The 13,071-nt window shown below is 44.4% G+C and overlaps 1 protein-coding gene across 2 annotated transcripts; it reads left to right on the plus strand.

Moving 5' to 3' along the window:
• Window positions 1-9,841: 9,841 nt before the first annotated feature.
• On the plus strand, window positions 9,842-12,210 carry LOC123427280. 2 transcript variants are annotated; one of them, XR_006622380.1, is made up of 2 exons: window positions 9,842-10,766; window positions 12,171-12,210. XR_006622380.1 is itself a non-coding variant. In XM_045111288.1 (2 exons), the coding sequence occupies exons 1-2, from the start codon at window positions 10,574-10,576 to the stop codon at window positions 10,958-10,960; spliced, it is 315 nt and encodes a 104-aa protein (XP_044967223.1). In that variant the 5' UTR covers window positions 9,958-10,573; the 3' UTR covers window positions 10,961-11,762. The 2 variants fall into 2 exon arrangements, 1 of the variants encoding a protein (XP_044967223.1); XM_045111288.1 differs by lacking the exon at window positions 12,171-12,210 and adding an exon at window positions 10,839-11,762 and having other exon boundaries at window positions 9,958-10,766.
• Window positions 12,211-13,071: the final 861 nt, after the last annotated feature.

Consider the following 13,071-nt stretch of genomic DNA (forward strand, 5'->3'; position numbering starts at 1 on the left):
AGTGTCAAGCCCATTTCCAAATATCGAAACACAAGCAACCAAACCCACACTCGGTAAAAGGTGTGCCAAAAGCCACAAATATGCCAATCATAAAAGCATCTACAACCGGAAGCCTCAGATGACCCTTCATACATTCATGGACGCGTCCGTTCAGTGATCGGACAGGATAAAGAAGAAAAAAATGATCCAACCAGACCCTCATATCATCCTTATACGCTCGTGCTGTCTACGAACCCTCATATCCATCTCATATATGGGGAGGATATGAGGGTTTGCGGACGCGCCCGGTCAGTCCACCACATAGGACGCGGCCCAATATCGGGCCATTTTTTTCTTTTCTTTATTCATTTCTTTCTCCCTTTTCCTCTCCATCAATCATGTGCAAGTGACCATACATCTGAGAAAGAAAATGAGAAGTGTGGCTGAGCTGACGAACAAATAGGGGACACCTCGGGTCACTGGCCGTACACGTCCGCAGACATTTAGGGATTCATATTTGCAATGTCCGGGTGTAGATGCTCTAAAACAACACAAACATAGACCAGCAAGGAAGCCCGCTTCGCTGGGTAAGTCAACCTTAAACCTCCGTTGGCCAGTGTTTGGATGGATGCCAATTTTTTAAAACCATGTTCGGTTTTCTACGCCAACTCCCGACGAGAAAGCGGCGTCAAATTTGTATGCCAAATATTTGGGGAGACTTGCTTTGGTAAGGCAGGTGTGGGCGCAAGCCAAACAGCCTCGTAAGGGCCAAAGGGGGAGGAGACCCATTGTTCCCCCTCATCCGTATGAAGAAATATGCACTCAATATGACCATGCGCAAATTGCCCCAATATTTTTTGTGACAATCTCACAAAGTCTTATTAGATCGTCATAATGTTTATAAGGACAAAAAGAAGATCGTCGGATTGACCTAAACAAGCATGACGGCTAACACCCAATGATAGGGCATGGTTTGCAAGATTGTGAGTCTTAACTTTTGAGGTTCTCAACTCATGAGTAAAAATACAGGAACTAAAAGGAGAGGATCATTCTGCTAGCTATTTCATGCCACAACTTCATAAGTTGCAGTGTTGCCTCCCTTTATAGCTTCGACGACCACCTTGCAATCGGATGCCACAAAATCTATTGTATATACACGTCCTTGGCTGAAGCTGAGGCATCCTTGATAGTTAAAGTTTTGATAAATGGTGGGTCATCTATGTTTATGAAAACGATACTTGATGGCCCCTAGAAGGTGCCTGTTTGGAATAACATATTGCACTTAGAACCCAAAACTACCTGCTCTTGCAAGTGGACCATCGACATTAAATATAGCACGATTGCCTAGAGGGCGTAGCAATTGCATCAACTGTCATGTCGATGACCAATCTCATGTCCCACATAGCTCGAGGCCATGAAATTCTAGGTTGGCACCCACATGCATTTTTTTATTTTGGCCCTGTTTGGATCCCACTGCTAGAGCTAGTTTGAGATAGTTGGAGCTGAACTAACCCTCAAAGTATCCAAACACATGTGCTAGTTTGGGTTAGATGGAAACTAACCCACCAAAAAAACTATCCCTGAGAAGAGGTGCTTGCTACCTCTTGATCTTGCGTTGGTTTTTCCCTTGAAGAGGAAAGGGTGATGCAGCACAGTAGGAGTAAGTATTTCCCTCCGTTTGAGAACCAAGGTATCAATCCAGTAGGAGTATCAAGACAAGGCACCAATGTACCTGCGCAAAAACAAACAAACTTGCACCCAACGCTATAAAGGGGTTGTCGATCCCTTCACAATTATTTGCAAGGTGAGATCTGAAGGTGGAAAGTGCAACAAAGTAAAAGTGTAGATCTGAAAATATGATGTGAAGTAGACCAGGGGCCATAGTATTCACTAGAGGCTTCTCTCATGATAGCAAGTATTACGGTGGGTGAACGAATTACTTTCGAGCAATTGGTAGAATTGCACAAAGTCATGATGATATCTAAGGCAATGATCATACATATAGGCATCATGTGACAGCCCGAGACCGACGATCCAGAAGATTCCCTTTTTGTCCATTGTCGTCGTGTGATTGGTTTGTTTGTTGCATTCATCATCGCATCATGCATGTCATCATTTCTTTTGTGTGCTTGTCTTGTGTGGCTTGTTGCACCTTGGTATGAGTGTGAGGCACGTGTGGATGTGTTTGGGCTTGTGCAATGTGAGTGGGTGCATCAAGTGTCACCTCAAAACCCCTTGTTGTACCATGTTCTCAAAAACTCCCTCTTTTCCATTTTCTTTGGGGGCAGATTTAAAGTCTATGTTTTCAATCAAATAAAATGTTCCTCCTCTTTTTGAAACCTTCTTATTAATTGTGGAGGCAAGCCCTCTGGTTTTATCTTTATTTTCCTTTTTTGTTTTATTTAAAAATCAGAGCCCATTTAAAATTATATGCATTTAATTTTGGTCTCCTAAAATGTCCCACTTATTTTCATAAACATTGGCAACATTTTAGAAGACCAAATGTGTTTTTATTTTTGTTTTACTCCTTTTATTTGTGCATCTGGATTTATTCAAAATCCATTTATTTTTATTTGCAAAAGCGTTTTCTTTTAATTTCAGAGAGAGGGGAGAGAGCAGAGTGGGCTTCCTGGCCCATCTCCTTTTCTCTCTGGCGAGCCCACCTCCCTCTCCTTCCACCTCGTGACGTCGTTCGCCCCTTTTCCCCTTCTTTCCGTCAGAGAGAGTCGGGTGTGTGAGAGAGATCTTGCCACCGTGGCATCACGGACATCGAGGCCGTCAGCCCCGTCGCCTATTTAGTCCCTCGTCGTTCGTGCCTCTCCCAGGGTTCCCTCTCCCCGCCGCCACCTCCTTCTCCCTCCTTCCCCCTCTGCAAGGTTAGGTTCAGAGAGCAACAGAGGAGGTTCAGGTTCAGAGCAAGAGCAGGAAGGTCGTCACCATCCCCACCATCTCCTCGTCGCCGGCAGCCTCCCCCGCGGCGTCTGAGGCGTCCGTGAGGACGCTGGATCCTCCCTTGATCCGTTCCCGCCACTAGGGAGCTGGATCCCTTCCTCTGGCATCGCCTCCATGTCGTTTTCGCCGGAGCGGAGCTATGGTTCGAAGGTCGCCGCCTCGCCTCGCCTCTTCTTCCTCTTCCCCGCGCCGTTCTTCTTCGTCGGAGTGCTCGAGGGAGCTCTCCCATGGCCTTTCGGGGCCAGCAAAAGCCACGACCATCGCATGTAGGTTCTTGGTGCCGTGCTCGTGGGATGCTCCACCGCCGGTGAGATGCTTGCTGCTGCTCCTCCATTTCTCTGCACCTCCCGTGCTCTTCCTCTCATCTCTCCCTCTCATTCTTGTTGCTGCAGGAAACCATAGGAGCCCGTGGGACCTTGCCTCCTTGGGTCCACCTCCTCTGCCCAGACCAGAGGCCGTCATAGCCCTGCCAGCCCTCGACCCCCTCTTCCCGCGCCATCCCCGACCACCTAGCGCCGCCCCGAGCACAGCCTTGGTCAAACCGTCCCAACAGGTTCAGTTGCAGCCCGGTTTCAGATTCAGATTTTTAGGTTCAGATTCAATGGGTGCGTATGTTCATCTAGAGGAGGAACCCCTTTTTTGAACAAAAAGCATCTCAGCTCAGCTGGTCATTGCCGCGCGTAGTGGTTCGAGGGGTCTCGGGTTCGAATCCCAGCTGCCTCTATACACTGGTTAGCCTCCACGTTTACAACTAGGAGGTGTTGGGTTCAAGTCCCAGGAACCCCATTTTTTCTGCCATGCTGTATTTCTTTTGCACACACATGTCCACCTGGGCCTGATCTATCCCTGGGCCATTGCACTATGATGCTTCCAGCCCATCCATGTTTTGTTTCTTTTTTTCTCGAGTCGTGTAGATTTTAGGCATTTTTTTCCATCTCATGCATATTTCAGAAAAATCATATTTTCAAACGCCCGTAGATTATATTCCGCGCGTTGGATTCCGACGAGTTAGATATGTAACTTAGCTAGAATTTCGTGTAGATTAACAATTTCCAACTCTCATGCATGCTTAAGGCTGTTAGCATGCTGTTTGCATAGGTTTGCATGTTGACGTAATAGAAACGATTTAGGTCATAGCTATTTAACCATAGCTCCGTTGGAGATGATTCATATATGTAAACGGGCTAGAACGACGTGTAGTTTCACGTGAACCACTTTCTTTTGTTGTTTAACAAACTTAAAATGTGATTAGGACAAATCTGGACAGAATTAGAATTTAAAGCATGGGGTCATTTCGGAGATGCTATAAGTTGTTTCCGGTCTCATTTAAAATGCATAGATAGGTAGTTATATTTCTGCTTCACCCCTTACCATGTTAACAACATTTTAATATTTCCATGTTAATAATCGGGAGTGAACTAAATAATTAAACATGGAGTTTTGTCGATATGCAACTCGTTGCATATCGAGCTTCATTTAATGTGTAGTGTTTGCGTGAGGTGAATTGCCATGCCATCCCTTGCATTTTGATCTGTTCATGCATCATAGTAGGTTGTGCATCATGTTGTGCATCGTGTGGTGAATATCTGTGTTGATGTCTGTTTCCGGTTTGTTCCGTCTCGGTAGAGTTCCGCAAGCGTGTCGGAATGTGAGGACCCGTTCGACTACGTCTGTTCTTCTGCTCCATGGAGTCATTCTTCTTCCAAGCGGGATCTGAGGCAAGATGACCATTTCCCCAGATACCATTACTATCATTGCCATGCTAGTTTTATCGTTTCTATCGTTTATGTCTCGTTGCCTACCACATGTTAAATATCAGCCTCTCAACAATGCCATGATTACCTTCAACCTGTTTGACCTAGCAAACCACTGTTTGGCTATGTTACCGCTTGCTTAACCATGTTGTTAGCGTTGCTAGTTGCAGGTGCAGATGCTTCCATGTGATAACATGGGTTCCTTGTCATATCACCATATTTAAATGCTATTTAATTTAAAGCACCTATATACTTGGTAAAAGGTGGAAGGCTTGGCCTTTTCTAGCCTGGTGTTTTGTTGCACCTTTGCCCCCTTAGTTTCGGCTACCGGTGTTATGTTCTATAAATGAGCGCTCCTAACACGATCGGGGTTGTTATGGGGACCCCCTTGATAATTCGTTTTAGATTAAAGCTGGTCTGGCTAGGCCCAACTTTGGTACTACATTTGCCTAATAACTAATGAACTGCATATGGAGTAATTAACCCGAGGATAATTTAATAAACCCCCGGGCCAGTGCTCCTCATGAGTGTTGGTCCCACCTGAGCGATGTCCGGCGCCCCTCTGGTCACCCGGAGGTTTAGCGATCCCGACGTCTAGCTCATCCGCCGTGTCCTGAGAACGAGGTACACGACTCCTATCGGGATCGTCGACACGTCGGGCGGCCTTGCTGGATTAGTTTTACCTTTGACGAAATATCTTGTGCATCGGGATTCCGGTGATGCTTTGGGTAATCTCAGAGTTGAGGTTTTCCACTAGGGAATCCAACGAGATCGTGAGCTTCGTGATTGAGGATTTCTATGCGGCTTGTGGTAATTTGTGATGGACTAGTTGGAGCACCCCTGTAGGGTTAAATCATTTTGGAAAGTCGTGCCCGCGGTTATGTGGCAACGTGGAAACTTTGTTTAACACTGGTTCTAGATAACTTGAAGTTAATTAAATAAAATATGCCAACTGTGTGCGTAACCGTGACTGTCTCTTTCGTGAGTTCCTTCTCCGATCGAGGACACGGTGGGGTTATGTCTGGCGTAGGTAGGTGTTCAGGATCATTCGTTTGATCATCGGTAGTTCACGTCCGCTATGCGTAGATCTCCCCCCTCTTATTTCTTGTACTCGTAAGTTAGCCACCATATATATATGCTTTGTCGCTGCTGCAACCTCACCACTTGACCTTGCCTCACCCATTAAGCTTTGCTAGTCTTGATACCTTTGGAAATGAGATTGCTGAGTCCCCTGTGGCTCACAGGTTACTACAACACCAGTTGCAGGTACATGTAAAGGTTACTTGACGCGAGCGCGTTGATTGTTCATTTGGAGTTGCTTCTTCTTCTTCTTCATCATCGATCTAGGATGGGTTCCAGGCCGGCAGCCTGGGATAGCAAGGATGGACGTCGTTCTTCTTTTCTCGTTTGTTTTCGTCCGTAGTCGGACCCTGCTCTTATTCATGATGATTATGTACTGTACTGTTGTGACTCTGATGTAGCTTGTGGCGAGTGTAAGACAATTCTATATATATATATATATATATATATATATATATATATATATATATATATATATATATATATATATATATATCTTCTTTTCAGTACATGTACTTGTAACGATATCCATTCTTGTGACACGATGAGATGCGCTTCTATCCCTGACGAGGCCTTCGTGCCAAATTGAGGATAGGGTCGCATCTTGGGCGTGACAAGTTTGGTATCAGAGCAGTACCGACCTAGGAGTCCCCTTGATTGATCGAACTTGACCGAGTCGAGTCTAGTGAAAAACTGCTTTGAGTCTAGTTATATATCGGAGAGTAGTGTTCTTTTTTCTCCTCTTCTATGCTCTGGTGAGGAATCTTGACGTAATAATTTATTCTACTCCTCTTCTCACTCAAATTTTTTTAGGATCACGCGGATATTTTTGGAATCTATATGATGCCGATGTGACGGAGTTCTGTCTTGGTGCCTCCTATCTGCTTTGAGTTTCAGGGGAGTTGAGCTCCAGGGGATTCTTGAGCACATTGTTATCATTCAGATTTCTTAATATCTCAGGACGAAGGGTGTTTGTAATTGCTTCAATACTAGTAGTGGCGAGATAACCCCGATGTCCCCAGTACTCGTGCAGATTGTTCGGGGGGTACTGCCATACTTTGTATCATTGTGATCACGAGGGTCTGTAGTAGATGAAGGTCCGAGATTCTGGTCGTGTGTTGACGGATGTGATACAGGTGACGGGTTAGTATAGGAGTTGTGTGATATTACTCCTTGTATCCGTGTACCAGATTGCATGACCAGATATTTCGGGAATTCATAGGTGGGAATTCAAGTAGTTACTTATAGGACGATCTTCCAACAAATTTGTGTTGCTTCGATGTCAAGTGGTGATTTCAGATCTTTTCTAAGAGGTGTTCTCATATTTTTATGAGAGTATTAATCCTTTTGCTTAATCAATTGTCTTATCAATTCTTGTCTACCGGAGTCATCGTATCAATTCTTTTTCAACCGGTGTGCTTCTCTTCAACTGAATTCAATCTTATCTAATTTTGCAAGATCATTCTCTCTTTTATGCCGGAGTTCATCTCATCTGTTCCAAGTCGTCTTTGTTTTTCCCCGCCCTCCCACCCTTTTCTTCAGTGATTGGATTTTCATCCAAGAGTTTTCTTTTCATTGTGCTTCCGTTGTCTGTTCTTTTCTCTCTTATCCGGTGATTCTTGTGAAGGTTCTCAAGAGCTTCGTGTTCATCTTTATTCAGTCTTGTTATCTTTTCCGGTGAATTCAATGTAATTGTCCGTGTACATCATATCCTTTTCGTCCTTGTAATTCTTTCCCATATTGAAGATTCTTGTCAGCCTCTCTTGTTATTCTCCCATCTATGTTCTATCCAGTGTGTGGAAGATATTTCGAGTTTTAAATTCTTTTAATTATTCCGAGATGCTAACCTCATCTAGTTTTCAATTATACCGGTGCAATATCAATCTTTCTAGCAACCTTTTCTAATGGTGGTTTCTTTGAGTGGGCCCATAACCCACAGGTTTTTCCCAGGATCTTTTAGCTCTTGTAATCTTTTCCGGAGATCTTTAATTCTTTTCAAATATGACGTAAGTATGAATTCATCAGTCATATCCCTTCTCCAAGATCTATTTGAATTATTTCTCGTATTGGCTCAACCTTTCATTCTTCATTATTCCGGAGTGTCTCAGTAATTCTTGGTGTTGTTCTCGTCATCATTCTCAGCTTGCAGTCTGAAGGAGTGTTTTCTCGAATCTTGGTCCATTCTCTTGAAGATATCATTTCAGCTTCGTGTTGTCTTCTCAGTGGTTTTCGTTCATGGGTAATCCCTTTCTTGCTATTCGGTGCATTTCTGAGTTTTCATTCTCGATCCTCCGAAGGCCATCATTTTGGAGATTCTTCGTTCTCAGCTTTCAGCTTTCATCCTCAATTCTTCTCCATTGTTGTCTCTTCGTTCGTCTCTCAATTATCCGGTGCCTTGTTCAAGTTTTCTCTCAGGTGGCTTATTATCCCTTCGTTCTCATGTATCTCCATTAATTCGTGGTGTTCCCATTCATTTGTGAATTCTTACCGGTGCTTCCTTCAATTTTGCCTCAAGTGGTGCTTATCTCTCTGTGCCTCTTCAAGATTCATTTCTAGTAGAATAAGTGATATGCTAAATCCGTTGCTTATCATCAGTTTAATTTGATGAAGGATGAGCATAACATAATTCGTATTCTTGTTCTTCCTTCTTCCAAGAGATTTCAATTCTTCTTTCGGAGTGGCTCATGATATCAATTCCTTTTTCTCAAGTGTTCTTATCTTTTTTCCGGAGTTCCAAGGTTTATCAAGTTTCTCGTTGTGAAGCTTCATCTAAATTATGGCAAGGTCATAATCTTATTCTTTTCTACCTTCATATCTTTGCATCATTCATTCGTATACGGAGGTCCTTCTTGGTGGTTCATCAAGGTTTCAATCCATTCTTAAGTGTTCTTCAAGATTCTTGTTGCAGAACGTCAAGTATCCTTTCTCTTGCATTTATATGTGCAATTGTTCTTCCTTTATCCTTTGAGGTGGTATTATAGCATTCTTGTTAGTGTAGGAGCCTCGAAGAGATTTTCTTTCAAGAATGAGATAATTAAATCCACCAATTCTATGATCATGAGATATTTTCAACTCATGATTTCTTCATTGAGCTATTTTGGGTTGGATTTCACCTAAAGCATTTCCTCTGGATTATGCTATCATGGTGCTTGTCATTAATCTAAGTTATCAATGTTTCCTCTTGGTGTAAGAAGTTTTCTTATCTTTCTTTCAACTATCCTTGTATCTTTTGGTGGTTGGTTGTCACCTCATAAATGTTGAGATGATCTTCATAAACCCACTACTATCTTGTTATTTTCGTTGTTGGTTTTCCAACTGCTACGTCTATTCTTCTGCCCGGAGGCTCCTCAATTCTATTGTGATGGTAGTTGTCATTCTTTTCTTCATTCTCTTCTTCCGCTTGAGCTAGTTCCTATTCTCTTGTTCCAGAGGCATTGTGATGTTGCTCTTTTGGGTCTATTATGTTGTTCTTTCAAGATCATGGTGTTCCCTTGCTCTATTTAGTTGTTTGTTATGAATATAGTGTAATTCTCTCTTCTTATCGGATTTTTTGTCCCATTTTCCTACCGAAGTGCTGCCGAAATTTTCCGTGAATTCTTGCTTCCTTCTCATGTCATTCCTCATCTATCTGCAACCTTCAAGGATCGTTGGGTTCACTCGTTTGTCAAAGAAGCGACTAAGTTTTTACCTCTTGTTCTTTCTCATCCTCTTCCCCTTTCATTCTTGGATCTCGGGGCGAGATCCTCTTGTAGTGTAGGAGAGTTGTGACAGCCCGAGACCGACGATCCAGAAGATTCCTTTTTTGTCCATTGTCGTCGTGTGATTGGTTTGTTTGTTGCATTCATCATCGCATCATGCATGTCATCATTTCTTTTGTGTGCTTGTCTTGTGTGGCTTGTTGCACCTTGGTATGAGTGTGAGGCACGTGTGGATGTGTTTGGGCTTGTGCAATGTGAGTGGGTGCATCAAGTGTCACCTCAAAACCCCTTGTTGTACCATGTTCTCAAAAACTCCCTCTTTTCCATTTTCTTTGGGGGCAGATTTAAAGTCTATGTTTTCAATCAAATAAAATGTTCCTCCTCTTTTTGAAACCTTCTTATTAATTGTGGAGGCAAGCCCTCTGGTTTTATCTTTATTTTCCTTTTTTGTTTTATTTAAAAATCAGAGCCCATTTAAAATTATATGCATTTAATTTTGGTCTCCTAAAATGTCCCACTTATTTTCATAAACATTGGCAACATTTTAGAAGACCAAATGTGTTTTTATTTTTGTTTTACTCCTTTTATTTGTGCATCTGGATTTATTCAAAATCCATTTATTTTTATTTGCAAAAGCATTTTATTTTAGTTTCAGAGAGAGGGGAGAGAGCAGAGTGGGCTTCCTGGCCCATCTCCTTTTCTCTGTGGCGAGCCCACCTCCCTCTCCTTCCACCTCGTGACGCCGTTCGCCCCTTTTCCCCTTCTTTCCGTCAGAGAGAGTCGGGCGTGTGAGAGAGATCTTGCCATCGTGGCATCACGGACGTCAAGGCCGTCAGCCCCGTCGCCTATTTAGTCCCTCGTCGTTCGTGCCTCTCCTACGGTTCCCTCTCCCCGCCGCCACCTCCTTCCCCCTCTGCAAGGTTAGGTTCAGAGAGAAACAGAGGAGGTTCAGGCTCAGAGCAAGAGCAGAAAGGTCGCCGCCATCCCCACCATCTCCTCGTCGCCGGCAGCCTCCCCCGCGGCGTCCGAGGCGTCCGCGAGGATGCTGGATCCTCCCTTGATCCGTTCCCACCACTAGGGAGCTGGATCCCTTCCTCTGGCATCGCGTCCATGCCGTCTTCGCCGGAGCGGAGCTACGGTTCGAAGGTCGCTGCCTCGCCTCGCCTCTTCTTCCTCTTCCCCGCGCCGTTCTTCTTCGTCAGAGTGCTCGAGGGAGCTCTCCCATGGCCGTTCGGGTCCAGCAAAAGCCACGGCCATCGCATGCAGGTTCTTGGTGCCGTGCTCGTGGGATGCTCCGCCGCCGGTGAGATGCTTGCTGCTGCTCCTCCATTTCTCTGCACCTCCCCTGCTCTTCCTCTCATTCTTGTTGCTGAAGGAAACCATGGGAGCCCGTGGGACCTTGCCTCCTTGGGTCCACCTCCTCTGCCCAGACCAGAGGCCGCCATAGCCCTGCCAGCCCTCGACCCCCCTCTTCCCGCGCCATCCCCGACCACCTAGCGCCGCCCCGAGCACAGCCTTGGTCAAACCGTCCCAACAGGTTCAGTTGCAGCCCGGTTTCAGATTCAGATTTTTAGGTTCAGATTCAGTGGGTGGGTATGTTCATCTAGAGGAGGAACCCCTTTTTTGCACAAAACGCATCTCAGCTCAGCTGGTCATTGCCGCGCTAGTGGTTCGAGGGGTCTGGGGTTCGAATCCCAGCTGCCTCTATTTGTTTTGCCCTTTTTTCTGTTATTCTGCAAGCCAATGCCGGCCACTCTTAGTTCAGGTAGCTCTAGTTTGCAATTTGAACAAATTGGGTTCTAAGCCCCACTGGTTAGCCTCCACGTTTACAACTAGCAGGTGTTGGGTTCAAGTCCCAGGAACCACATTTTTTCTGCCATGCTTTATTTCTTTTGCACACACATGTCCACTTGGGCCTGATCTATCCCTCGGCCAGTGCACTATGATGCTTCCGGCCCATCCGTGTTTATTTTCTTTTTTCTCGAGTTGTGTAGATTTTAGGCATTTTTTTTCCATCTCATGCATATTTCAGAAAAATCATATTTTCAAACGCCCGTAGATTCTATTCCGCGCGTTGGATTCCGACGAGTTAGATATGTAACTTAGCTAGAATTTCGTGTAGATTAACAATTTCCAACTCTCATGCATGCTTAAGGCTGTTAGCATGCTGTTTGCATCGGTTTGCATGTTGACGTAATAGAAACGATTTAGGTCATAGCTATTTAACCGTAGCTTCGTTGGAGATGAGCCATATATGTAAACGGGCTAGAACGACGTGTAGTTTCACGTGAACCACTTTCTTTCGTTGTTTAACAAACTTAAAATGTGATTAGGACAAATCTGGACAGAATTAGAATTTAACGCGTGGGGTCATTTCGGAGATGCTATAAGTTGTTTCCGGCCTCATTTAAAATGCATAGATAGGTAGTTATATTTCTGCTTCACCCCTTACCATGTTAACAACATTTTAATATTGCCGTGTTAATAATCGGGAGTGAACTAAATAATTAAACATGGAGTTTCGTCGATATGCAACTTGTTGCATATCGAACTTCATTTAATGTGTAGTATTTGCGTGAGGTGAATTGCCATGCCATCCCTTGCATTTTGATCTGTTCATGCATCATAGTAGGTTGTGCATCATGTTGTGCATCGTGTGGTGAATATCTGTGTTGATGTTTGTTTCTGGTTTGTTCCGTCTCGATAGAGTTCCGCAATCGTTTCGGAATGTGAGGACCCGTTCGACTACGTCTGTTCGTCTGCTCCATGGAGTCATTCTTCTTCCAAGCGGGATCTCAGGCAAGATGACCATTTCCCCAGATAACATTACTATCATTGCCATGCTAGTTTTATCGTTTCTATCGTTTATGTCTCGTTGCCTACCACATGTTAAATATCATCCTCTCAACAATGCCATGATTACCTTCAACCTGTTCGACCTAGCAAACCACTGTTTGGCTATGTTACCGCTTGCTTAAGCATGTTGTTAGCGTTGCTAGTTGCAGGTGCAGATGCTTCCATGTGATAACATGGGTTCCTTGTCATATCACCATATTTAAATGCTATTTAATTTAATGCACCTATATACTTGGTAAAAGGTGGAAGGCTCGGCCTTTTCTAGCCTGGTGTTTTGTTCCACCTTTGCCTCCTTAGTTTTGGCTACCGGTGTTATGTTCCATAAATGAGCGCTCCTAACTCGATCGGGTTTGTTATGGGGACCCCCTTGATAATTCGTTTTAGATTAAAGCTGGTCTGGCAAGGCCCAACTTTGGTACTACATTTGCCTAATAACTAATGAACTGCATAGGGAGTAATTAACCCGAGGATAATTTAATCAACCCCCAGGCCAGTGCTCCTCATGAGTGTTGGTCCGCCTGAGCGATGTCCTGCGCCCCTCTGGTCACCCGGAGGTTTAGCGATCCCGACGTCTAGCTCATCCGTCATGTCCTGAGAACGAGGTACGCGACTCCTATCGGGATCGTCGACACGTCGGGCGGCCTTGCTGGATTAGTTTTACCTTTGACGAAATATCTTGTGCATCGGGATTCCGGTGATGCTTTGGGTAATCTCAGAGTTGAGGTTTTCCACTAGGGAATCCGACTAGATCG

Source organism: Hordeum vulgare, chromosome 2H (genome assembly GCF_904849725.1).
Source record: "Hordeum vulgare subsp. vulgare chromosome 2H, MorexV3_pseudomolecules_assembly, whole genome shotgun sequence".
Classification (NCBI taxonomy): domain Eukaryota; kingdom Viridiplantae; phylum Streptophyta; class Magnoliopsida; order Poales; family Poaceae; genus Hordeum; species Hordeum vulgare.

Coding starts and splice junctions, on each gene's coding strand:
- LOC123427280 (XM_045111288.1), top strand. CDS start 10,574: ATGCCGTCTTCGCCGGAGCGGAGCTACGGTTCGAAGGTCGCTGCCTCG. Junction 10,767..10,838: donor CGTGGGATGCTCCGCCGCCG/GTGAGATGCTTG, acceptor TTGTTGCTGAAG/GAAACCATGGGAGCCCGTGG.